Raw genomic sequence first — 23,543 nt, forward strand, 5'->3', positions numbered from 1 at the left:
AGGTGGTTTATAGCATTTGGCGCCACTAGATCAGGAGGGTGTGCCAACCTGTGCCTAAGACTTGGAAAACCAGAAAAAAAAGTTTCCTAATCCAGTTGGAACAGTATACCAACAGTTCATTAGGGATTGCCTCTCACCTGTAGTTCATTCAAGCGTAGTGTTCAACATGACTGGTTGCCTCATGTAAAAGCCTCCTATCACTTTCTCCACATAAAGACGAGACTTTAACGACTTTCCAATGGCATGATCATCACCTGTTACCCATTAACTGGAAGTATGAAGGAGCGTCTGTGTGTTTGTCTTGCATACCTGCACTGCAAAAAAATGATATATATATAAAATTATATTAATTATATATGATAAATTAATAAAAGAAATCTATAGTAGTGTATCTTTTTGCATCTTGCATGAATTCCAGACAATTCTGCTTATAGGCTAGGGACAGTTCAAAAGATTTATGTGTATATCCATATTTTAGTTTATAACACTTAGGAATTCACATCGTCTGCCAGCAGAGTAAAAGAGCATTGAGGGAGAAACTCTTGTGAAAAAAATACGGTTGTATTAAAGATTTTGCTCGTTGAATTGATTAATTCTAGCTTACTGAGATGATTGACTAAGGGGAGTTCTGTGATTATACTTTACCATATTACTTGACTGCTGTGAATAATCAACTATGGAAAAACTGTAGGCCTTTGTGTTTTCAGCCCTTTTAGTCAATACCGCGAAGCAACCTTAAAGCGAACTGATTAAATTATTGCTAGCTAACTATTATTTCTTTCCATGACAACTAACTGGCTCTCTCTCTGTCTCCCTTTCTTTATCTCTCAATTATTTTTTTCTCTAATGCAACATTTAAGGAGCTCAGGTAAATGAACTGCTTAGTGTAAAATTACATGGAAACATTCTATGGAGTCTCATTTCCGTCACAGAATAAAACATTTTTAAAGATAATTGCGACTTTTTATCTCACAATTACGAGTTCACATCTCACAAATCTAACTTTATTTTGCGAGATGTAAAGTCAGAATTGCGTGATATAAAGTCACAATTGCAATTGTGAGTTTATATCTCGCAATTGCGAGTTTATATCTCACAATTCTGATTTTTTAACCCGCAATTGCGACTTTATATCACGTAATTGTGACTTTATAACTCTGTGGCGGAAACAAGCTTCCATACATTCCTCATAGAGACACACACTTTTTTATAATGTTCTTCCATGTAATACTTTTGTTTATGTTTTGTTTTATTCATTTATTTTGGAAAATCTTTCTAAGTTTTGAAACTGATTTGAATAAAATGAATACCATTATATTCCATCCCGCCAACAATTATTTATACACTTGTTACAAAGAATATCTGAATATCATTAAGTCTGCATATTTTATGTCTGAGTATATGTTTGGGAAAATGAGACAGATGGTAACCATGCTCATGTCTGTGTGTTTGTTGTCAGGGTGTGGCATGTACTGCTATGTTGGTAGCAGTCATGACTAAGAAATTGGCACTTAACAAAGGGGAGAAACATGTGCATTTCTTCATGATGGACATTCAGATCTCCAAGCGGGTGAGCACACAGACCACCACATACAAAACTTGTTAATGATAATTAGACTTGGCTTAGCCATTTGGGAATGCTGATCTTAATCTTTAAATACATATCTCTGTTGCGGATGAGAAACATAAAAAGCAGTGACCCGGAGGATGCAGAGGCATGGATGGAAGCAGCATTATTTTCCGCATTGAACGTGTGTTGTGATTTCTGAGGCTTTTTATAATATTATTTTTTCCTTAAATAGGGAATTCCAAACAGCAGCACAGTGTGGGAAAATACTTAGGACGGTCAGGCAGAGACGGCCGCTGAGCTCTTAATAGCTGACAAAAGGCGTCAAAGGGAGGAAACAATCAGGTCCCTGTCAGGAAAAGAACTTGTGTTAGTCCATGAGAAGTTTATCTGCAGACAGGAAATAAGATGCACTGATGTGTGTCCTGTGAGTGAGCCTTAGCATATGCACTGGGAAAGAGCGGAGGAGAGAAAGTCTTGATGCTCAGGGTGGCTTGCACTCCTCTAACAGGATCCATCTGTTTGCTTATCAGAGGAAGGAGTCGAGACCCCAAAATAAACGCATTGAGGAAGATGGTAAATGGTTAGAGTTTCAACAAAAGAGGGGCAAGAACTGACAGGTGTTTCTGAAAATTACATTAGATCGTTTCCCACCGCTGAAAGCAAGTTCTTTAAGGAATATTCTGGGGTTTAAGCTCAATCGACAGCATTTGTGTCATAATATTGATTACAATTTTTTTTATTTGACCTTGTCCCTCATTTTCAAAATGATCGTAGGATCTATATGGGAAGCTGACACAAAATACTTTTGGACAATTGAAAAAGTTAACATTTATAAGCAAAAAAAAATTTTTTTAACAACTTTTAAAATATTATTATTGATTAATTATTTGATTTTCATTTTATATATATATATACAGTAGTCAACATTTGAAGTGGATCAAAACCTTTCATCAAAGTTATACATGAATTTTGAACAATACCCGTTCTTGTCTTAGGACAACTTTGATGAACCTTTTTGATCCACTTCAAATGTTGACTATATATAGTATTTTAACGTTTATATATTGGCCACATTCATTTCTAGCATAATTGCCTCACTTTAAACCAATTTTATTTGAAAAATATGAACAAAAGGAGGGACAAGTGGACATTATTCAACTGCTAAATTCAGTCCAGAATATTCCTTCAACATATTCATAAAGGTCTGGACCTGTGCTTTCAACTTGGCAAAAGCCATATCCTGTCACAGGGTGTTTTGTTGTGTTGACCCGCGCCCGCGCGCGCGTGTGTGTGTGTGGCGTGCCATAGGTCCAACTCATCAGATCCTGCAATGATTTACCTTGATGATACTTTAAAGGAAGACATCTGGACACTAATAATAACCACAAATGCACAAAATTGCCAGGGAGGTTGTGACATCATCATGAGCTGGTCTTCAACAGGAAGACACAGACACAATAATAGAATCAAAGAAAGTCGAGAAATGTGTGATTAAAAAAGAAAGCCCTTGACCGCCCATAACCCATATATAACTTTAAGATCCTCAAATCACCCTCAAAATAACCAATACTTATCCTTCCGTTCCCATCTTTCCATGTTTGTTTCCATCAAGGCCACTTCTTTAATAAACCGCACCAGTTTCCTTATATCCTGTCCAAATTTTCTAGTAATTCTCTGATGTGTTGTATTTTGTCATTTACACATCACAATCATCATATTACTGTTACCGAGTGTAATTTAATGGCCAGCAATGTTTACAGTAGTTTATCTGCTGAACAATTTAAACATGCAACTGTTTACTTAAGGAATGGCCTGCAGACTGTCGACAGTATCATTGTATAGTTATGATGGATGGATTACTTATTATTGAAATCATACTCTCTGTGGCGCAGATCCGGCACGCAGCAGCCGATGTGCTAAGAGAATGTTGGCTACTGCATCGCACCACCCAGACAAAGGACAACAGCGGAGAGCATCGACATCATCAGAGATGCCTTCTGGAGGCTATCCGTGTGTGAGTGATCCACTACAGTGTGCATTCAACCATTAGACATCATGAGAGAGATTCACTATAGACATTTTCATTTTCATTATCTGCTATTCGCTATTTGCTATTGCTATCCATAGGCTTTACCCACAATACAGTGCAGTTACGCCCTTTTGGCACTAACTGGCTTATGTTCAATGTGAAGTATTTTGGCTTTTAATAAATAACTTCAAATTATATATATAATATATATTATATACATTTCACCCAAATGTCACTTATGCCCCTCTGCATGGTTCTCACCCCTTGATATACTAATTATGTTCCTTTTTTCCTTTTTTTTTTCCTTTGCGTAGCTGACACAATATACTTAAATTATTTAAATATATATATATATATATTTAAATTATATAATTATTATTTTTTCATATATATATATATATATATAGATTTTTTTTTATATATCATTATCATTAGCCTATATATCATTATGTTATCATTATATATCGAGGGGTGAGAACCAGAGAAGTGTGAGTGACATTTCACCAACTTTACAGGAGGGCCAAAACAAAACAAATTATCATAGTTTGATCTGACTTTGTGTACTGATTTCAATCTTTGGATGACAGTACACTTATTAAACACTATTTTAACATTTTTTAAAAAAAAATTTAATAAAAAAAAGTCACATGCGTCTTTTTGGCACCATTGTTTCATTCCATTTTGTATATGGGCACATTTGATGACAATATGAACAAAGCATTACATTAATGAGTTTAAAAGAAATAACAATCTATTGTGATAAAATAAAATATCACATAAAATGTCCTTACATCAAATTAGTTAATTGAAAGTGATAAATTTGACAAAAATAGTAATCCCAGCCACTTAATTTGGCCAAATGGGCAATTGAAAAGCCTTTACAGATACCTTTGTAATAATAAAACAATATGATAGCAAATACCATTAACTTAATGATACTGAAGTAATGAATTGCATAAATAATTATTATTAACAACTAATTAATAACATTTTGCCATACCAACTGAAAGTATAGGTTCCAGAACAGTGAGCATATGAAATAGGTTACTGAATATGATAATGCTTATATAAAAATAATCATGCAATAGTTCACCAATCTGGACCATCACCTGGACTATTTTACTATTTAAACTCTATGGACACTGGGGTAGGACATTGCTTCATTGGTTTGAGGGAACTGCTCATATTCCACTTGGTCATTTTCTATAAAATCATACATGACAGGTCAGTTTTACAAAGATCACGTTATGCAGTGCAAAGCATACTATGTGTTCTTGCAGTTGTTTATTTTGTGGTCATTACAAGAATCGCAGTTCCCCATCTCTCAGCTAGTTGTTGACCACTTGTTTACAATATGCCCTCACATCTTCCTGCAGATAAGGGCTGGTTTTGGGGAGAGCTGCTCTTTGGCTGCAGTTCCTTTATGACCAGTGCATGTGAAGCTGTGATGTGTGAATCTACACACATAGTTAATGACTACAGGATTCGGGCTCTTAGAATGTTCCATGTGTGAGATCTGTGGCTGTAAGGGGTGGAGGGATTTCTGACTTCCTGTTTTACAGTTAGCAGAATCACCATGAATATTTGGGAAAGAAAGTGGGTGCTGCAGTGACTGCTAAAACGGCATGCTAGCAAGCAGACCGCTAAATAGTTCTGAGGTTATTCTGGTTTGTGCTTTTTGGTGTGTTTCCTTTTTGCTTCCATGACACACGGTCGCTGGTCATGTCTGCATGCTTTGGTAGTTGCTGATGTTTCCCCTACAGTAACTGGTTTCCGTTTTGCTTTTTTGGGACACAACATATTCAGAGACATCTGCCAGTTAGCCTGTTAGCAAAACCTGACAACAAATGTCAGGAAATACAAACTTTCATTACTAGAGGTTACAAAAGAAGATCTTGAATTCAACCATAAAGGGGATTAAAATGACCTGTTTTTATCTTCATTATACAGAAATGTTTAAATGTTTCAATATTATTCATTTCTTCGCTTAACATGTACATTACATTCAATGAAAAATTACATTAAGTGCAATTAATTCTAAAGATAACTAACATATGTCTATGTGAGAAATTAAATTTGAACTTTTTTGACTACACTACACTGACCCTTTTACAAATATAGATTTGTCTTTTTTAACACAAAATATGAAATTGGCAGTCACAAAGTTTTGACAAATCCAGGGTGTCAATAAATGAAATATTATTGACAAAACTTACAGTAAAAAAGTACCAGTCAAGATTCTGAAAGAAATGCATACAGATCTATAATAAAAATGAATTAGAGCATAAAAAAAGAAAAACTAAAAAATTTAAATTAAAATGAAAATTGAAAAATGAAAGCTAATTCAAATTTAATATATTCTAACATAATATACTATATACTAATATCAGTAGTATATAAATAATACAAAAATAACACTATTTTGACCCTTTTTACAAACACTTTTATACAAAAATTGTATTATATTTTTTTATGAACCTATGACCCGCACATGTAAATGACATTACTGAGGCTCACATGCAAGATTTATGAGGAATACATGGAATATTAAGCAATTAAAGGATTATTGGTAATTTTGCCCCCTTTTTGCATTCTATGGTTATTAGAGGATTGAGATCTCCAACATAGAGAAACCCAGCTGACTAGAGCTCCTCTAAAACCATTGTACCAGGCGATGAATGTAAGTGAACGCATGTCTTTGTCTACAACTAGATTTCGTCACTTGCGGTTGAAGCAGAGGAAGATAAGGGACTATGCCAGTGAGATGGTGGATCTTTCGAAGGTTAGTCAAGACATACATCAGGCTGGTGTCTAGGTCTGTTTGCCTTAATAAAGACACATTCACCTAACCCAGACATATAAATGTTCTGTGAAACCATAAAAATCTCTTTAAAAACTACCTTAATGTCTGACAGTGTCTGGTGTGTTACTTATGGCTGTGCACATAAAAAGAAAAACAAGACTTTGACAGTCATCTTCCAGAGATTGTACCTCCCAATTTTTTTGTGAGAAATGAGTAAGAAAATGACCAAATGTCCAGTGTCTTATTATACCTATGTGCTTACACTCGTGAAATACAGCTGTAGCAAATCTAAGAAAAGGATATTGTCTGGAAATGGACTTTGTCCTCAAACAGATGCAGATGATCATGTGTGATCTGAGTGCAAACTGGAACAGCTCATATCATGAGCTTGAACAGCGAATCATCTCCATGGAGCAGAAGCTAGACGAGCTGGGACGCTCCTTCCAAAGCACCTCTGAGCTGCTCACACAGGCGCTTCATCGCCGTAGACTGGACCACAGGTACACTGTACACATTTTTTTTCCCAAGTTGTTTACAAACAGATTATTAGAGTACGTTTTACAAGAAAAACTATTTCAATCTTTCTGCTTCAAAATTATGTTTACAGTTCAGTGTGATGCTTACCATTTCTTTGTAATTATCTGTGAAATTTACTTGCAATTTCAATTACAGAAACCCACTGCAATTACTCACAACGCAACAAAATTCAGAAACGCACTGCAAAAACTCAACACAACTAAATATAGAAGCGTGCTGCAAATACTCACAACACAGCTAAATACAGGAAGATGCTGCAAATACTCACAACATGACAAAATTCAGAAACTCACTGCAAATACTCAAAACGCAGCTAAATATAGAAACGCACTGCAAATACTCACAACGCAACAAAATTCAGAAACGCACTGCAAAAACTCACAACACAACTAAATACAGGAAGATGCTGCAAATACTCACAACATGACAAAATTCAGAAACGCACTGCAAATACTCACAACGCAGCTAAATATAGAAACGCACTGCAATTACTCACAACGCAACAAAATTCAGAAACGCACTGCAAAAACTCACAACACAACTAAATACAGGAAGATGCTGCAAATACTCACAACATGACAAAATTCAGAAACGCACTGCAAATACTCACAACGCAGCTAAATATAGAAACGCACTGCAAATACTCACAACGCAACAAAATTCAGAAACGCACTGCAAAAACTCACAACACAACTAAATACAGGAAGATGCTGCAAATACTCACAACATGACAAAATTCAGAAACTCACTGCAAATACTCACAACACAACTAAATATAGAAACGCACTGCAAATACTCACAACGCAACAAAATTCAGAAACGCACTGCAAAAACTCACAACACAACTAAATACAGGAAGATGCTGCAAATACTCACAACATGACAAAATTCAGAAACGCACTGCAAATACAACGCAGCTAAATATAGAAACGCACTGCAATTACTCACAACGCAACAAAATTCAGAAACGCACTGCAAAAACTCACAACACAACTAAATACAGGAAGATGCTGCAAATACTCACAACATGACAAAATTCTGAAACTCACTGCAAATACTCACAACGCAGCTAAATATAGAAACGCACTGCAAATACTCACAACGCAACAAAATTCAGAAACGCACTGCAAAAACTCACAACACAACTAAATACAGGAAGATGCTGCAAATACTCACAACATGACAAAATTCAGAAACGCACTGCAAATACTCACAACGCAGCTAAATATAGAAACGCACTGCAATTACTCACAACGCAACAAAATTCAGAAACGCACTGCAAAAACTCACAACACAACTAAATACAGGAAGATGCTGCAAATACTCACAACATGACAAAATTCTGAAACTCACTGCAAATACTCAAAACGCAGCTAAATATAGAAACGCACTGCAAATACTCACAACGCAACAAAATTCAGAAACGCACTGCAAAAACTCACAACACAACTAAATACAGGAAGATGCTGCAAATACTCACAACATGACAAAATTCAGAAACGCACTGCAAATACTCACAACACAACTAAATATAGAAGCGCACTGCAATTACTCACAACGCAACAAAATTCAGAAACGCACTGCAAAAACTCACAACACAACTAAATATAGAAGCGCACTGCAAATACTCACAACACAACTAAATATAGAAACATGTTGCAAATACTCAACACAACTAAATACAGGAAGATGCTGCAAATACTCACAACACTACAAAATTCAGAAACGCACTGCAAATACTCACAACACAACTAAATACAGAAACTTGCTGCAAATACTCACAACACTACAAAATTCAGAAACGCACTGCAAATACTCACAACACAACTAAATATAAACATGCTGCAATTACTCACAACACAACTAAATACAGAAACGCGCTGCGAATACTCACAACACAACTAAATACAGAAATGCGCTGTAAATAGGCCTACTCACAACACAACTAAATATAAACATGCTGCGAATACTCACAACACAACTAAATACAGAAATGCGCTGTAAATACTCACAACACAACTAAATACAGAAATGCACTGCAAATAGCACAAAGCTTAATAGAAAAGCCAAATAGAAAACAACACCAGCCAATTAAGATAACATCTTCATCAGTTTGACAACACATGCGCTACAAATACTCACAACGCATCCAAATAAGAAACACGCTGCAATACTCACCAAATACAGAAACATGCTGCAAATACTCACAACACAACTTAATACAGAAACATGCTGCAAATACTCATTACACAACCAAATACAGAAACGTGCTGCAAATACTCACAACACAACTAAATACAGAAACGCACATTAAATACTCATTACACAACCAAATACAGAAATGTGCTGCAAATACTCACAACACAACTAAATACAGAAATGCACATTAAATACTCACAACACAACCAAATACAGAAACACGCTGCAAATACTCATGAGTGACGAACCTGGCCATGACATTTTTATTGTTCAATGTCTACTCGTCACTGTCACACTCGTCGATGACCTGAAAGGTGAGGGTTTTTTTTGTTTCTTTTAACATCCTGATCGTATGTGCGTTGTAAGTATTTGCAGCGCGTTTCTGTATTTAGTTGTATTGTGAGTATTTGTTGTGCGTCTCTGTATTTTGTTGTGTTGCAGTATTCACGTGTTGGTTTTCTTTATCTGCTGGTGTTTTTCCATTTGCATTTCTTCAGTTGCAGCATGCTGAGCTCTCTTGGCCACCTTTTGTAGCTTATCCTTAACAAGTACGGAGTAAAGTCTGGCTTTGTTTCTACACAGGTGAGCTGTGACATCTCTTTTGGAAGGCTATCCCTAGTGTTCTTCAATCAAACCACTTGAACCGAAGGAGGATTAACAACCACCGCAGCCATCTTGTTTTATTTAGAACACAAGTTCTGCTATGCGTATTTATGAACATTTCCTCAATTCTACAAACATGAACTTGAGAAAAGACCATTTTTTGTTACTTTAAACTTTTGACCTTTGATTTAGAGCTTCAGCTCATAATTGATACAAAAACTAAGAGATGGAAATTCTGGTGTTACATGAAGAAACAAATTCAGATTTCTTGTAAAACAATAGCACAGGTCTGAGAGTGATTTATATCAGTGTGAAAGGCACAGAAAGGATGTGAATTCTTCTATTATTATTCTTTTTCCAAACTGTCAGTCTCTCTATAGACTGACAGTTTGGTCTATCTAGGTGATACTGGGGAAGTTCACCTGAAGCTCAGAATTTGGAAGTATGAATCAAGCAGAGTAGCTTGATTATAATTTGATGTCTCTAATCTGATACACTCTTTTCCAGTTACATTTAAATGTGCATACAACCTGGGAATGACACATTGATGAAGGTCTCTGTATCTTAAGCCAGTTATAGTTAGGTGCCAAGGATAAGCCAGACTTCCTCACTGACTGTTGCCCTTGTACACTGTTATTTTAAAACAACCCTCATTTAGGCAGAACCACCTGCACCCACACACATAAAAAAATCTGGGAATGACTTGAATTTCCATCAGCCCTTTAACCTGACAGGGCATCTGTTGAATGATGGTATGTGGCGGCTCTAATTACACCATGAAAAGGTTTTGTACATTATGGTCTTCAGAATATTGGTGTAACGGAAAAATCTTTATTGCTTGAGCCTGTTCATTAAGAAAGAGGCTGCCAGTCCTCTCTGATAACACCTCCTGGTGGACAAAAGTGTGTGCTGCACACCATTTGGCCATCAATCCAATGAAGACCATGCTTGTCCTTTATTGTTTAGGATAAATCATTTTCAGAACAGACTGAATACCTAGATGTATATGCAGCATAGTGACTACATGAGGGCAATGGGAATAAAAAGAGAGGTAAGATCTGTTTTATGTATTTCTTTTCCAAAAAACAGGAACTTCATCTTAGTTGTACTGTCTTTAACCATTTGAAACTGCTGATATGATGAAAGCATATGAATGGCACCTGACTCATTATTTGACCAATCATTAGGCTAACCGTTACTGCTTTTACTATATTTGTTTGTTAAAAACAAACATAGAGAAGCAAACCAGAACATTTTTATTGCCTTAGATTCAAGATAAGTTGATCAGGAATTCAATTTTGCATGTTGTATTGTGAAATCGACATAAAAAATGCCAGGAGAAAATGACTGAAACAACGTTTACAGCATTATTTTTGCACATTTTAATAAAGCCATCTCATGTTAACACAACTTTGTGTTTTCCCAACTATATTATGACGAGTAAGCCTAAAAAACACAGCAAGAGATTAATTTCTCTGTGTATTTATGTACAGTTTTATTACAAATGGGTTAGAATCAATCATTGACGTATGACACAAAACCATATAAAAATGAAAAAAAAAAAAGTGTTGTGTTTCTTTGGTCATTAATAAATGAGAGCTTGCTTAAAATTCTCTCAATTAGTGAGCATTCTTTTAGAAGTCGCATCCACTCAACTTATGAAAGAAATCTATATACGCTGATTTACCAAATCTACCAAATTATACCAATGTTCACATCACATTACATGACACATAAATCTTATCATTGGGGCTAAAGTGTCACTATTTACCATATTATGGATTTGGCCGTCAAAGTCTTCAGACTAAAAAACAACAACAAAAAAATCAAAACAGACGAGTTTTAGTCTTACTTGTGTCTCATTTACAAACAATTCCAAGAGAGACAGAGTGTGAGATTTTTCTAGTGCGTTTCGAAAGTTTCGAGTTTTTAAGCATATGCCACAACAGTGCAGACGGCCTTGCAAACATCTGTCCACAGCTACAGTCGAAAGCCGCCTTGCATTTCTTTTTTGCTTGCTTGCCTTTTTTATGCTTCCGTTTGTGGCAGGTTAATTTATGCGCCCCTTCGAACGTATTTCCACACCGTGTGCAAACAAATCGGACCGACTCCGCATGCTGGACCTGGTGCCTCAGCAAATGCAGCTGTTGCTGGAACGACCTTCCGCACTGACATCTGTACAACCTCGATCCGCGGTGTAAGTAGCGATGACGCACCCTCAGCGATGGTTGTCTCGATACGGCACCGCAGTGACGGCAGGGGAAGATGGTCTTGGAGCGCCAGCTCTCCTCGCGTCGCTTCTGAAGAGCCAAATCCCTGCTTTGATTCATAAACATGGCCACTACTTTTAACGGAGCCTGAACCTGGGCAGGAGGAACCTGAGGATGGTTGTTCCCGGTAAGAGCACTCACCAGGGTGGGAAAGGTGACTGAGGTCATCGGCAGAACATTTACAGGTAGAGGTCTAATATTAGCCACTGATGTTGGCCTCAGAACAGGTTTGTTGGATGACACAAAAGTGGGTGCAGAGACGTTCACAGTGGGTGAGAAGGATACGATGACTGAAGTTGGAAGAGGTGGATTGGAAAGGGTAGGGATACGAAGAGTCATCCTGGCCGGATTTGACAGCAAGGGACGCACTATCGAAGGTGTATGGATGGGAAATTTCGGGCGAGCAACACAAGAACTTGGAAGGAAATTGGGCCTAACAAGAGTTTGTGGCATAGCCACAACTTGTGGAACCAAATTGGTCACCTTAGCAGTGCCCATGGGAGTTGTTTGAAGCAGGTGTTGCAGCGTCAGAACTTCGGTTGATCCCAATGTGGCCACCGCAGGTGGAGGATCAGGTGCCGCTGAAACTTTGTTCGCTGTCTGAGTTATTTTGATAACTTTAATGGTATTCTGATTGGCAGATGGTCTTCCTTGACCGCTGCTATTAGATAAAGGCACTGTGGGTAAATGGGATACCGAGGTGGCTGGCAAGTTCGTTTCTACTGTAGGTCTTTTCCTACATATGTGATTTTTGAAATTGTCCTGTCTAGGGAAAACATTGTGGCAGAACGCACAGATATACCCAGCTGCCGGGTGTTTTGCGATCAAGTGCTTCATCAGCAACTCTTCAGTCTCACATGCCACACTGCACAGACAACAAGCAAACATCAGCTTGTTCCTGCAGTCATCCATGTGCTTCTTCAAATTAGCGAATTTGCCGTAGCAGCAAAAGGGAGAGTCAGACTGAAACCCAAATTTCTCCGCAATGTTGATTGACTCTAGATTTATATTTGCAGCTCTTTTCCTGTTGGGCACCTGTTGCTTCCCTCTATTTGTCTTTCGGTGACGCCTGTGGGAGATGCATTTTGAGTTCATGTCGTCGGAATCTGAGCTGAGGTCCTCGTCTGGGTTGTACACTGTGTCACCAGGGGGTAGTGAATCAGGGTTTGCCTCGTCATCGGTGTCAGTACCTTCTTGATCTTCTGCCAGGCAAATTTCCTCCTCTGCAGCCACCTCGTAAACTACAGTTCCTCCAAGCCCATCCTCATTGCCATGCTCTTCCTTCACCCTAAAACTAAGATGATCTGGCTCTGATTGGTTCAAGGGGAATGAGGAAAAGCTGAAGGTATCAATTGGTTCATCTTTAATAAGAGGCAATCTTTCAGTTTCTGTTTTGATGCGTGAGGCTTGATTTGTGGAGTTTGTATCATTGTCAATGCGTTTCTGGATGTCATTCGTAGCTGCTTGTTCTGAGACACAATATGAATGATCACTTAAGATCATTCTTTTCAAATCAATGCAGCTTATGGTCTCTTTGATGCCAATTTCTTCTTTCTCTTCCATTTTAACCACAGTTTTTACCTCCATTGCGGCTTTCCGGTGCTTTCCCATATGTCCGTTTAGATGCCATGTGCAACTAAAGACTGATCCGCAGATCTCACACAAGAGACTGTGCTTTGGGTGGGCATTTTTTAAGTGTAACGCCAGCGAAATTACACGTCCAAACTTTGCTCGACACAGGTGACAATGCACCTCAACTGTGTGCGTCTTAAAGTGCTCTATCATGTTACCCAGGAATGGGATGCTGTCTCCACAAACACAGCACATAGAGCTTTCCTCACTTGTAACTGCCAGAGGTGCTTTGTAGTCATCCTCATCACTGGAGTCGTCTGAGAAGCCGTAATATGTAGAGATGATGGTTTTGTAATACTCCTAAAAAAAAAGAAGACAATACAGTGAAAAAACTAGTAGTTTCTGCATTGTGCATTTAATAAAAGAGGGTGGACAGGGTCTCATGCTTTCACTTCAGCACAAGTTGTTTGGATGGCCTGGAGATGGAGTGAGTGAAACATCAAAAATACAGAAAAATATTAAGGTTTGCTTGCATTTATAATTTCAAATAGGTTTTCTATTTTAATATATATTTTTAAATGTAATTTATTCTTGTGATGGCACAAATCATTCAGAAATCATTCCAACATGCTGATTTGGTGCTCAAGAAAAATGTCTTATTATCATCAACGTTGAAAACAGTTGTACGGCTTAATAACCGCGCTACCTTTTTAAGGCTTCTTTGATGAATACAAAGTTTAAAAGAAAGGCATTTAGTTGAAATAGAAATCTTTTGTTAACAATGTAAAAGTCTTTTTCGTTGACTTAATGCAAAGTTTCTGAATAAAAAATCTTACTGACCCGACCCCAAATTTTTGAAAGGTACTGTATATATCAGCAACAACATTTGTATTTCTTGTCAACTAATCTTCCTAGTGAAAATGATACTTATGTAACAGAATAGACCGGTTTTCATGATCTAAACATTTAGCTTAAGGGCACAATGGCACTAAGTGCAAGACTGGAACTACAGCAACTATCTTTTTGGCTATGCATTCCACCAGAAGTTTTAGAACAGATCCCTAAAGTAATACTTATGCCACACCACTACCAAAGGAACCGATCCAAAAACTGCTTCAGAACAAGCCGCGTAAATGTCAGGCCTATTTCTCATGCTTTATTGCTCATGTGCGTGACTGCGATGGTCAACAGATGGAAAGCATCTAATTCGGAACGTTTCTGACCCAATCCAGAATGTTTTTATTTCACAGCAAATTCACTGAAAGACACGAGTCTTGAGATGTTTTCACGTGTAGGGGGAATTATTTGCACGACTTACAGACTGTTGAGAGCAAGTGTCACCACCTTGCTGCAAAGGTATTTTGGCACCAGTAACACGCTCCACCTCCTCACATGGTAAGATTTCCATGCCAACTCTTATGCAGCTACTTTATGCTGAAAATGTAAGAAAACATATAAGTAACCAGCACACAAAAAGGTCTAACATTATTACAATCTAGATATTACACATAAACCTGCATTGACGTACCTTACAGTATCTCAGCGACCTACAATATAGTACAACTTTTCCTTGAATATAAAATCAGTTTGAATCTTGTTCCAGGAACTTTTGAGGGTGTGGTCTGTGTTTATGCACTTATAGGTTTTTATTTATTTTTCTGTCAACTCATGACTATGACTTTATGTCAGGTACGGCGGATATCACACTTTATTAAATAATTGATAACATCTCTTATCCTGTATAAGCAAACAGACATTTAAAAGAACAAGATGTAAGTTAGTGGCAGACCTTTCATTGTAGTATATTTCTCACATATTTTATAGTATGCAAAATGAGTCGAAAACGGGAGTCTTTCTTACCAACGCGTATACTTACAATATAACGATTTCATTAATAATTTTCGTGTTTTGGTTCTAGCTCCTCCCCCAGACAATGTACGCACGCGCGAGTCCGTCTCCTAAATTCGTCCGGACAACCAGTATATGTATTGCGCATGCGCAACATTTTTTTTTCTTCATATTGATTTTTTTTTTTCTTTTCAGATAGCTTCCTGATTACAGGTGTATTTTATACATGTACATATGTACAGATGTTATGTTGCTAAAATTTAATAAACAAACAATACATGTATTAAAACAAACAATATTCACAAACCATAAACAATTTTAAATATCATACACAGGATTGTATACAGTATTGATTGAATGTTATCTTGTAATTATTATAGCTTTGAGTAATAATATATGGTAATAAACAATTAATGATGATTTAGCAATTTTCCAAAAAAAAAAAAAAAAATAGCAGGTGCAAATGGAATATTGATTGATGACTGATAAAATTAAATTTAACTACCTAGAAATTAAAGATGAAACAAATAACATTTTTATTTTCAATCTCATGAAACATTTATACAGAAAAATCTTTAAAAAAAAAAATCACAAGCCTCTTCACGTATTTACTACATAAAGAAAAATGTTAACATCACTGAATCTCTGCACGTCATCTCTTGCAATAACAATGAGTTTAGCACGTGACTGAATGGTCCTTGTCAGGCACCTGCTAGTTTTTGTAAAATAAACAACTCAGAATGCAACTCCTCCCAAACTGCAAAGCACTCACTCCACTGTTGTGGTCCAGGCCTCACAGAAGACGCTGGTTAAACCTCATTCAGCGTCACTGCACTTCTTTTCTGCAAGAACTGCTTCCTGTCTGAAATCATCTGAGAAGAGGCCCAGTCCTCTTTAACACTGAACTCACAGGTTTCTTGACACCATCATGACTATGACAGCAGCCGGCTATATTCAGAGAGTGCAGATGACTTCTTAACTCCATCCCAAATTCTAGCAGCATAGTGAAACCTGTAAAAACACATGCAGCCATCCATTGTCTTGATATGAATTCAAATGTACATGCATGAATGGAAATACTATTATTTATACCAATGTACATTTAAAAATAGAATACAGTTCCAAAAGGAAGAACGGAAGCATTACCAGTTTTTCTCAGTGAGGATTGTGTGTGAGAGCTGACTGCGGGACATAGCCAGGATCTGACTGCGGAATTTAGAAACCAGTGAAGAAAAGCTGGGATGACCTCTGTAACCAGGCAGCAGAGAGAAAAGAGGGGGGCCTGAACCTGGTGCACAAAATATACAGACCAAATGCAGCTGAAGTTAGCAGGTTCATCAAGGATAATGGAGAATCATGCTTGCTATAAATGAAAATATCTATCCATTATAGTGTTCATGAGAAAGATATAGAGAACTGTTGTGTCATTTTAAATGCCTACTTGCATGAGATCTCTGACAATACGAGCTATATATAGCACACTGGTTAGTTATAGGAACTAGCCACCAGGGCAGTCTCCCAAGATCAAAATGTTCCCATAGGGCCATTTTCCTGGTAGCATTCGCACAGCCAGTAGGAACTCTGAAGTGACGTAAACCGGCCGACAGTGACGTCATTTAAGCATGGCATTCAACAACGCCAACAACTCCGTAGCGGTTGAGAAGTGCCTGGACTTCGACGTCAGTCCATCTATCGCTGTTTTCCATGTTCGTGGGGTTAGTTTGTGGAGTAAGTACTGTATGTTTACACTACTTTTTAAAAATGGCGGGTACCGGTGTGTCTCGTATGGCATGTGTTCAGCAAAAAGAGTTTCTTTTACTAAAATTATTACAAAAACAAAAATGTGTACTTCCGCTAATAGTTATTAGAAACTATGAAAAACGTTTATCGAGTGTGAAAGTTTCATAAGTAATAAAACATCTAATTTATTATTTTCTGTGATATAAAAATTGCATTATATTTTTTAATACATTTTTTATTATTTATTATACATGTTATCAAAACAAAGCAATGGACAGCAGTATTTAGCATTAAAAAATGTATTTAACTAAAAAGACAAAAAGAACAAAATTACAGAAAATGCCACTTGACTTCCGGAAACACTTTTGGTTATGACACACAAAATGATTTCTTTGGGCTTGTTCCTTGAAATGATGCTACAATTCTGATATTTAGCTTAACATTTAGCTAAACAACAAATCTTTTCTGACCTGCTCTTGTCAAAGCATCTTCCCCATCATTCTCCATCATAGGTAAGAGGAATAGATTGACTTCTGCCTCCAAGTAATCTCGACTCAGTCCAGGGAATATGTTACAATCCAGCATGGATAATGTGCCTTCAACAGGAAGCAAACAAAAAAAGGGTCAATCAGCCAAACACCAAATCACCAATCACGTGGTGTTAATGAATGCGTTTACTGTCACGTAAAGGGAACTGACCTTTATATTTTAAGTGGGAATGGGCCATAAGCTTGTCAACTGCCATATGCATCTTCTTCAGGTTTCTTGGACAGAACTCCTCCCTCCTCGCTTTGTTCTGCAAGAAAACTATGAAAATAGAAAGAAAGAATATGCGTTAAACCTTTATACACAACTAAATCTGTGAGCAGTCAGCAGCTTCAGATATTACAAATGTTGAAGTACAATTTATTATAGCCCATATAACAGAACATTTATAGTTTTCTTACCTATGTGGGGGTAATATTCAGAGCCATCATCTGCCCCTGAGGAGCCGGTGCTGTCATGACTGGCAGATGGAGTCGAGGGTTTCAGCATCTCAGCAGTCTGCAGAAACCTGGTTATGGACACGGCTGTTAGTCTTATGCAACATAGAGTCTCCAGACTCCAGGAGACGGAGTGATGACGCCAATATTTTATGTATGGGGATGATTAGGAGGCCATGATGACGAACAGGAGGCCATGATGACAGACAAAGGCCAGAGGGAAAATTTGGCCAGGATGCCGGGGTAACACCCTTATTCTTTGTGTGTGTCTGTGCGTGCATGTGTGTGTGTATATATATATGCATACCACTGTTCAAGAATTTAGTATTCAAAGTATTAAAAATGTAGGACACATTAAATGGACCAAAAGTGACAGTAAAGAAATGTATAGATACAATTTCTATTTAAAATAAATGCTGTTTTTTTAAGTTTCTATTAATCAAAGAATCGTTAAAAATGTCCACTTGAAAATATATTCAAATTTAAGTTATTTTAAATTGTAATAATTAAAAATATTACTGTTTTTAGTGTTTTAAATGCCTTAAGAGACATAAAAAAACATTTTGAACAGTAGTGTATATACAGTACATATATAGTTATGAAACTAATTGTTCAAATTTTGTTAAGTTATTTCCATGTCATTGTAATTGAAGCATACGTGCAATGAAGTAGCGTACCTATATAAGTTGATATCAGTGAACCAGTCCTGAATCACAATCACAACATGACATACGGTAAAGAGGAAGGCCGTGATCTGCAGAGACTAAACCAAACAGTTGGAAATGGGGAAAAGAAAAAGGGAGAATTTCAGTTTACAATTTTTTTTGTAAAGTACTATTATTTGCATATTGCAACATGGTACATGACATATAATCTATAGAATACTATTAGGAAAAGTCTGACATCATCAATAATATTAAAACATGGCATACTATAGTAATTATTAATATATATTTTTAAATTATTGTACAAAATTATTTGTAAAATGGTACATGACATATAGTGTCCTTCAACAACTCACCTGCATCTCCACATACGTGTGTGGGAGGTTGTATTCAGGTGGAAGCTTGCGGTCATTGTTAATGAGATGATCCAAAATAGAAGGGCTCAAAATTGGCTGAAGATGACAAAAAGCATTATTTTATCAAGTAGCTGCCTGCATTCTGAAAACACCACTGTTCTGTGTGACTCTAGTCTGACCTGCGTGTCCAGAAAGATGACCCTCTCCTGAGTGATGTAGAAATCGATTCCACTGCTCTGGTTCCCAGCTCTCTCCTTGATCTCCTGCGTCTGAGCTCTGAATACATACGCCCTGTTTAACAGAGAATCAACGGGTGAAACCCAATAACAATGAAGTGGAATACAAGGCAAATAAATTAGTAAGAAACACAGAATCATGATGTTAATGAAGGACTAACCTCTGGTCCTCCTCAGGGCTGTTTGCAGACAGGAGAGACATGATTGTGGACTTGCCTGTGCCTTGTAGCCCAATGACTCCAACTACTAACATATCCGTCTGATCTCGCAGATACTGAGATACACAGTAAACACACATTCAGCATACATTCACCCGACTATTATGCACTTGCATAGTGCACAAGATACGAAACACAACATTATTAATTTATTAACAGAATAAACATGCCCTTGCCTCCATAGCGCTGTCACACCAATTCATTTGGTCATCCACCAGCTTAATGCTGTGCTTCATCTTCTCAGGGGGGAGGAGCTTAGTCTGGCCAATCACAGCTGAAAATCACATGGTGAAAGATGATTAGTTTATCTCAAAATAAAAACACAAACTAAAACAGACACATAATAACAGTTTAAAGCTTACATGTGTAAATATCTGCGTTGAAACCACCACTGTTATTATAAAGATGAGTTAAAGTCCCCCTTCTTAGTTTTTATGGAATATTGCAGTATTTATTATGATTCATCTTATCTCATCTAAGTAACAGGTTGTCCCACTCTTGTGGCAAAATAATTCCATCAAAAATAAGAGGTCACCCAAAGCTATGAATCTACTGGAACAGTGTTTTTCTGATATTTTCCAGACTAATGCAAAGGCCTATTGATTTAGAAGCCTTGATGGCAGGTCTAGGAATTGTAGACTCTAATACAGCTAAAAACAGTGCAAAACATGTATATGTATATTTCATTCGTCAATCTACTAGCTCAAAGATTATAATTATTAAACTGTAAACAGAAAGCTGCACATACACACTTAAATCTGATTGGGGGGTGCAATGAAGCATTTGGAGCTAGAGAAAATTTGATTCTCTTTGAAAAAGAAAGAAGTTTATTTTCTTCACGGATACACAGGATATATATATCGCATAACCTGTATTATCTGATCTCAAATAATACCAACCAGAGATGGAGACTGATGTTCAAATGATTGAGCCTGCAATGTAAAATGCCTTCAGATAGACTTTGGAATAAGCTGGTCAAGCATATGTAAATGCAGCCGCTTATGTTGAACAAGCTCTTGAAAATGCATAATTGTAATATTGAACAACTTCAAAAAATCTTCAAAAAAGTCTATAAGAGACACTGAAAGTTGATATTTATGGCACTTTAAAAAGGCAGGTCTATATTTTTTTTCCTTCCACCCCTTTTGTGTTATTGTTGGATGTTGTGGGAGTTATTCTGCGGTTGATGTGTGAATGAGTATGTGTAGGTTTATATATGTGTGGTTTTGCTATGTTTAACAAAAATACAATAAATACATTTAAAAAAAGAAGATGATTAGTCAATCTTGATTTCGTGGTGACTTTTGAGGCCCCGATATACTTCAAGCGAAATTGAAGAACGAACCGGTAAGACGTCAATTTGAACAAAATCAGGCCACAGGTTTTTTTGGGATCTATAAAGTGGTACATAAATAAACGTGACATGACAGTGCCCATTGCTATGATCAGATGCTTTCTTAACTACTGTTTTCTCATCGCTGTCATTTTTGTTGTTTATTTTGTTATTGAAGAGAAAGCACTCAGCACATATTAATAAAACACTGATTTAAACGCACTCTCAGCAGTGTGGGCGGCGTCGGGATGTTCACTAACGTTATATCGCTGCTCACGTGTTTCAAACTTCTTTTTCCCCCAAAGTGAAGACCGAAAAACAACTTCGCCGTGAGTATATCGGGGGCCTTAAGGAGAAAAATGTGAGAAAACTACTGACGATCCACAGCTCCACCGGACGCAGCTGAGCCCATGCCTCTGTTCTGGATCTGATACACAGGTTGAGTTGGCCGCTGACCTTCCCTCTCCATTTTGACAGTTCCTGCACCTGAGGCTGAAGGAGGCACATCAGGAGCGTTCCCAGGTTTCCCCCCTTCATCTCTGGTCTTAATGAGCATGATCGGCTTTTCCAAAGACGTGGCTCCGCTCGCTGGAGCACTTGGTTTGGACTGAAACCGAACCAAGACAATATTATACATCAGTAGTTCTATATAGAGAACTATTAACTTATATTATTTGCTTGTGTAGGATAAACATAAATTATATTTATACACTTATTCGCTCTCCTGGAGGTTTAGCAAGAATAATGGGGGTCTTCTGTAGAAGAGGTCCTGTAGCTTCCTCACTGCCATCCTGAGAGTACATGATAATAATATCATACAAATCAACATTTCAGCAAGTTTTTAAAAACGCAAAGGGGGGAACAATGGAAAAATATTAATAAATGAATAAAAATGAACAAAGAATAAAAAATAAGATTAAAATAAATAGTTTTGAATAAAATAAACAAGTATTTAATTATTTAAATCAATATTAAAAACAGATTAAAGTATAGAACAAAATACACAAATATTTTAAACAAATAATACATGTGAAAATGCATTATTATAGTATAAACAATCTACATTAATCACATTTATAATATTAATTATACATTCATAATGTTTAACTCATCATTCAAAAATCATGTTTAGGTAGACAGCTCCTGTTTTGGCACAGAATCTCACCCTGCGCTCACGGGGAACATAGTCTCGATCCCGACTGGGGCCGGAGAGGTTTTGTCCAGGCGGTCCTGGGTCTCGGTCTCGCCGTCGTCTCCTCCTCCTCCCCTGTCCGTACATACCGGGCTGACTGTGACCGGACTCAGACATGCTTGCTTGCTTGCTAGATACTACTATTGAGTGCTGGACTTCTCACTATTATGACTATTCTTGCAAAGCTTAATGTTCAACTCGAGTATTTGCCATTCTAACTTTTAGTGTTTAATGAGGCAGGACATTACATATCAAAACATAATAACTAATAGCTCACAAATTCGGACTGTCGACAGCCATTACTTACTAATAAATGACTAATGGCTCATTTATATTTCTTCTACAATATTGTAGTATTTAAAATGAAGATGTCAGCGTCCACAAGTACCAGACTGTTGCCGGTACGAACCTGAAAATAGGCCGATGAGGAAACGCAATGTCGGCATTTGGTTCCGATCATCTGGTTCATAAAATCGCATGGGCAGTCAAACTATATAAAATAGGATTGTATAGCCTAATAAAATTGTATTTAAAATAATAATATAGCCTAATATAATTGTATAAAAAATTTTTTTTTTTTTTTAATTATACGTTTTTTTTTCGACGCATTCATGATTCAAACTTGCAATTTTAAGATTCAATGGCCATTTTATGTTTTTACAGAAATAAAGATTAAATGAAAACAAACCATATTGCGACAATAGAAAGAATTTAGTCTCATCGTCAGTCAAGCATGTCGTTGTGCACACTCGCATCATCAGTCACTCATGTCGTTGTGCACACACGCATCATTACAAAAATTTGTTTTAAAAAGGTCAGCTTCACAGAAAAATGCAAAAATAGGGAAAAAATAAACATGTCATGTAAAAATGACATTTGCATTCTTATAAAAATGCGTAGTTGAGGATAGGACAAGCCATCTGTGATAAATGTATGAGTATGACACATTTCATGTATTTATGAAATACATCCAATTTATTTAAAAAATGTCTCACTTCATATTAAGTGTCTTTGACTGTGTACTAGCATTTAAATTTATCATTTGATACAATGCACTTATTGTTTAGGCCTACATACGTGTTTTACACTGTATGTATTTGAAAATCTACTGCATGTAATTACAACTGTAATTCATTTCTGTAATCACATATATAATTACACTGTTGACCCTTCCCTTACACCTTAACCCACCCTTAAACCTAACCATACCACCACACCAGTCCTAACCTTACCCGTATCTCACCATAATAGAAGCAAAAAACACAATAAGTACATTGCACCTAAAAACCATTATGTAAACACATAAAGATACCTCTATAATTCTACAAGTCTGAATTATCTGTAAATGCAAGAATAAAATACATTTTAGACTTAGTTTTCATTTGTAAG

At 36.9% G+C, this 23,543-nt stretch overlaps 3 protein-coding genes across 9 annotated transcripts in view; 1 reads left to right on the forward strand and 2 right to left on the reverse strand.

The window, feature by feature from the left end:
* The window catches only part of kcnn4 (potassium intermediate/small conductance calcium-activated channel, subfamily N, member 4), a 24,426-nt gene extending 13,079 nt beyond the window's left edge, over positions 1-11,347 (forward strand). The window contains exons 5-9 of one of the 5 annotated variants that reach the window (XR_014031861.1): positions 1,460-1,570; positions 3,463-3,584; positions 6,312-6,381; positions 6,680-6,902; positions 9,721-11,287. Coding sequence is in view for 3 of the 5 variants with exons in the window: in XM_081389807.1 (XP_081245933.1) it covers positions 1,460-1,570; positions 3,463-3,584; positions 6,312-6,381; positions 6,736-6,902; positions 9,721-9,724 (474 nt within the window). In the remaining 2 variants the exon portion in view is untranslated. Of the gene's footprint in view, positions 1-1,459; positions 1,571-3,462; positions 3,585-6,311; positions 6,415-6,514; positions 6,584-6,679; positions 6,903-9,720 lie in introns of those variants that run through there. The other 4 variants (XM_081389807.1, XR_014031860.1, XM_081389808.1 and 1 more) reach the window with 4 other exon arrangements.
* LOC308705008 (uncharacterized protein) lies at positions 11,087-15,536 on the reverse strand. 3 transcript variants are annotated; one of them, XM_081389803.1, is made up of 4 exons: positions 15,460-15,518; positions 15,112-15,320; positions 14,902-15,017; positions 11,104-13,943 (listed from the first exon to the last, which is right to left on the reverse strand). In XM_081389803.1, exons 3-4 carry the CDS (start codon positions 14,989-14,991, stop codon positions 11,601-11,603), a joined length of 2,433 nt encoding a protein of 810 aa, XP_081245929.1. In that variant the 5' UTR covers positions 14,992-15,017; positions 15,112-15,320; positions 15,460-15,518; the 3' UTR covers positions 11,104-11,600. The 3 variants fall into 3 exon arrangements, with proteins under 3 accessions (XP_081245931.1, XP_081245929.1, XP_081245930.1); XM_081389805.1 differs by lacking the exon at positions 15,112-15,320 and having other exon boundaries at positions 11,087-13,943; XM_081389804.1 differs by having other exon boundaries at positions 11,117-13,943; positions 15,112-15,536.
* A 412-nt stretch (positions 15,537-15,948) lies between these two features.
* smg9 (SMG9 nonsense mediated mRNA decay factor) lies at positions 15,949-22,576 on the reverse strand. Its single transcript, XM_081389806.1, has 13 exons — positions 22,128-22,576; positions 21,673-21,753; positions 21,341-21,569; positions 19,806-19,903; positions 19,573-19,685; positions 19,355-19,466; positions 19,176-19,271; positions 18,832-18,917; positions 18,119-18,225; positions 17,871-17,978; positions 17,642-17,767; positions 16,578-16,719; positions 15,949-16,442 (listed from the first exon to the last, which is right to left on the reverse strand). Exons 1-13 carry the CDS (start codon positions 22,269-22,271, stop codon positions 16,364-16,366), a joined length of 1,521 nt encoding a protein of 506 aa, XP_081245932.1. The 5' UTR covers positions 22,272-22,576; the 3' UTR covers positions 15,949-16,363.
* Between the last annotated feature and the right edge of the window lie 967 nt (positions 22,577-23,543).

The sequence above is a fragment of the Scardinius erythrophthalmus genome (assembly GCF_964197995.2).
Source record: "Scardinius erythrophthalmus genome assembly, chromosome: 16".
Lineage (NCBI taxonomy): Eukaryota > Metazoa > Chordata > Actinopteri > Cypriniformes > Leuciscidae > Scardinius > Scardinius erythrophthalmus.

What these genes read in the sequence shown, in the direction of transcription:
- smg9 (XM_081389806.1), bottom strand. Translation starts at nt 22,271, where the DNA reads ATGTCTGAGTCCGGTCACAGTCAGCCCGGTATGTACGGACAGGGGAGG. An exon ending in CTCCAGGAGAGCGAATAAGT is followed by an intron (nt 21,570 to 21,672) that starts GTATAAATATAA and finishes GTTCGGTTTCAG; the next exon opens with TCCAAACCAAGTGCTCCAGC. An exon ending in GTCCGGTGGAGCTGTGGATC is followed by an intron (nt 19,904 to 21,340) that starts GTCAGTAGTTTT and finishes TGTGATTTTCAG; the next exon opens with CTGTGATTGGCCAGACTAAG.
- LOC308705008 (XM_081389805.1), bottom strand. Translation starts at nt 14,991, where the DNA reads ATGGAAATCTTACCATGTGAGGAGGTGGAGCGTGTTACTGGTGCCAAA. An exon ending in ACACTTGCTCTCAACAGTCT is followed by an intron (nt 13,944 to 14,901) that starts GTAAGTCGTGCA and finishes CTTTTTTTTTAG; the next exon opens with GAGTATTACAAAACCATCAT.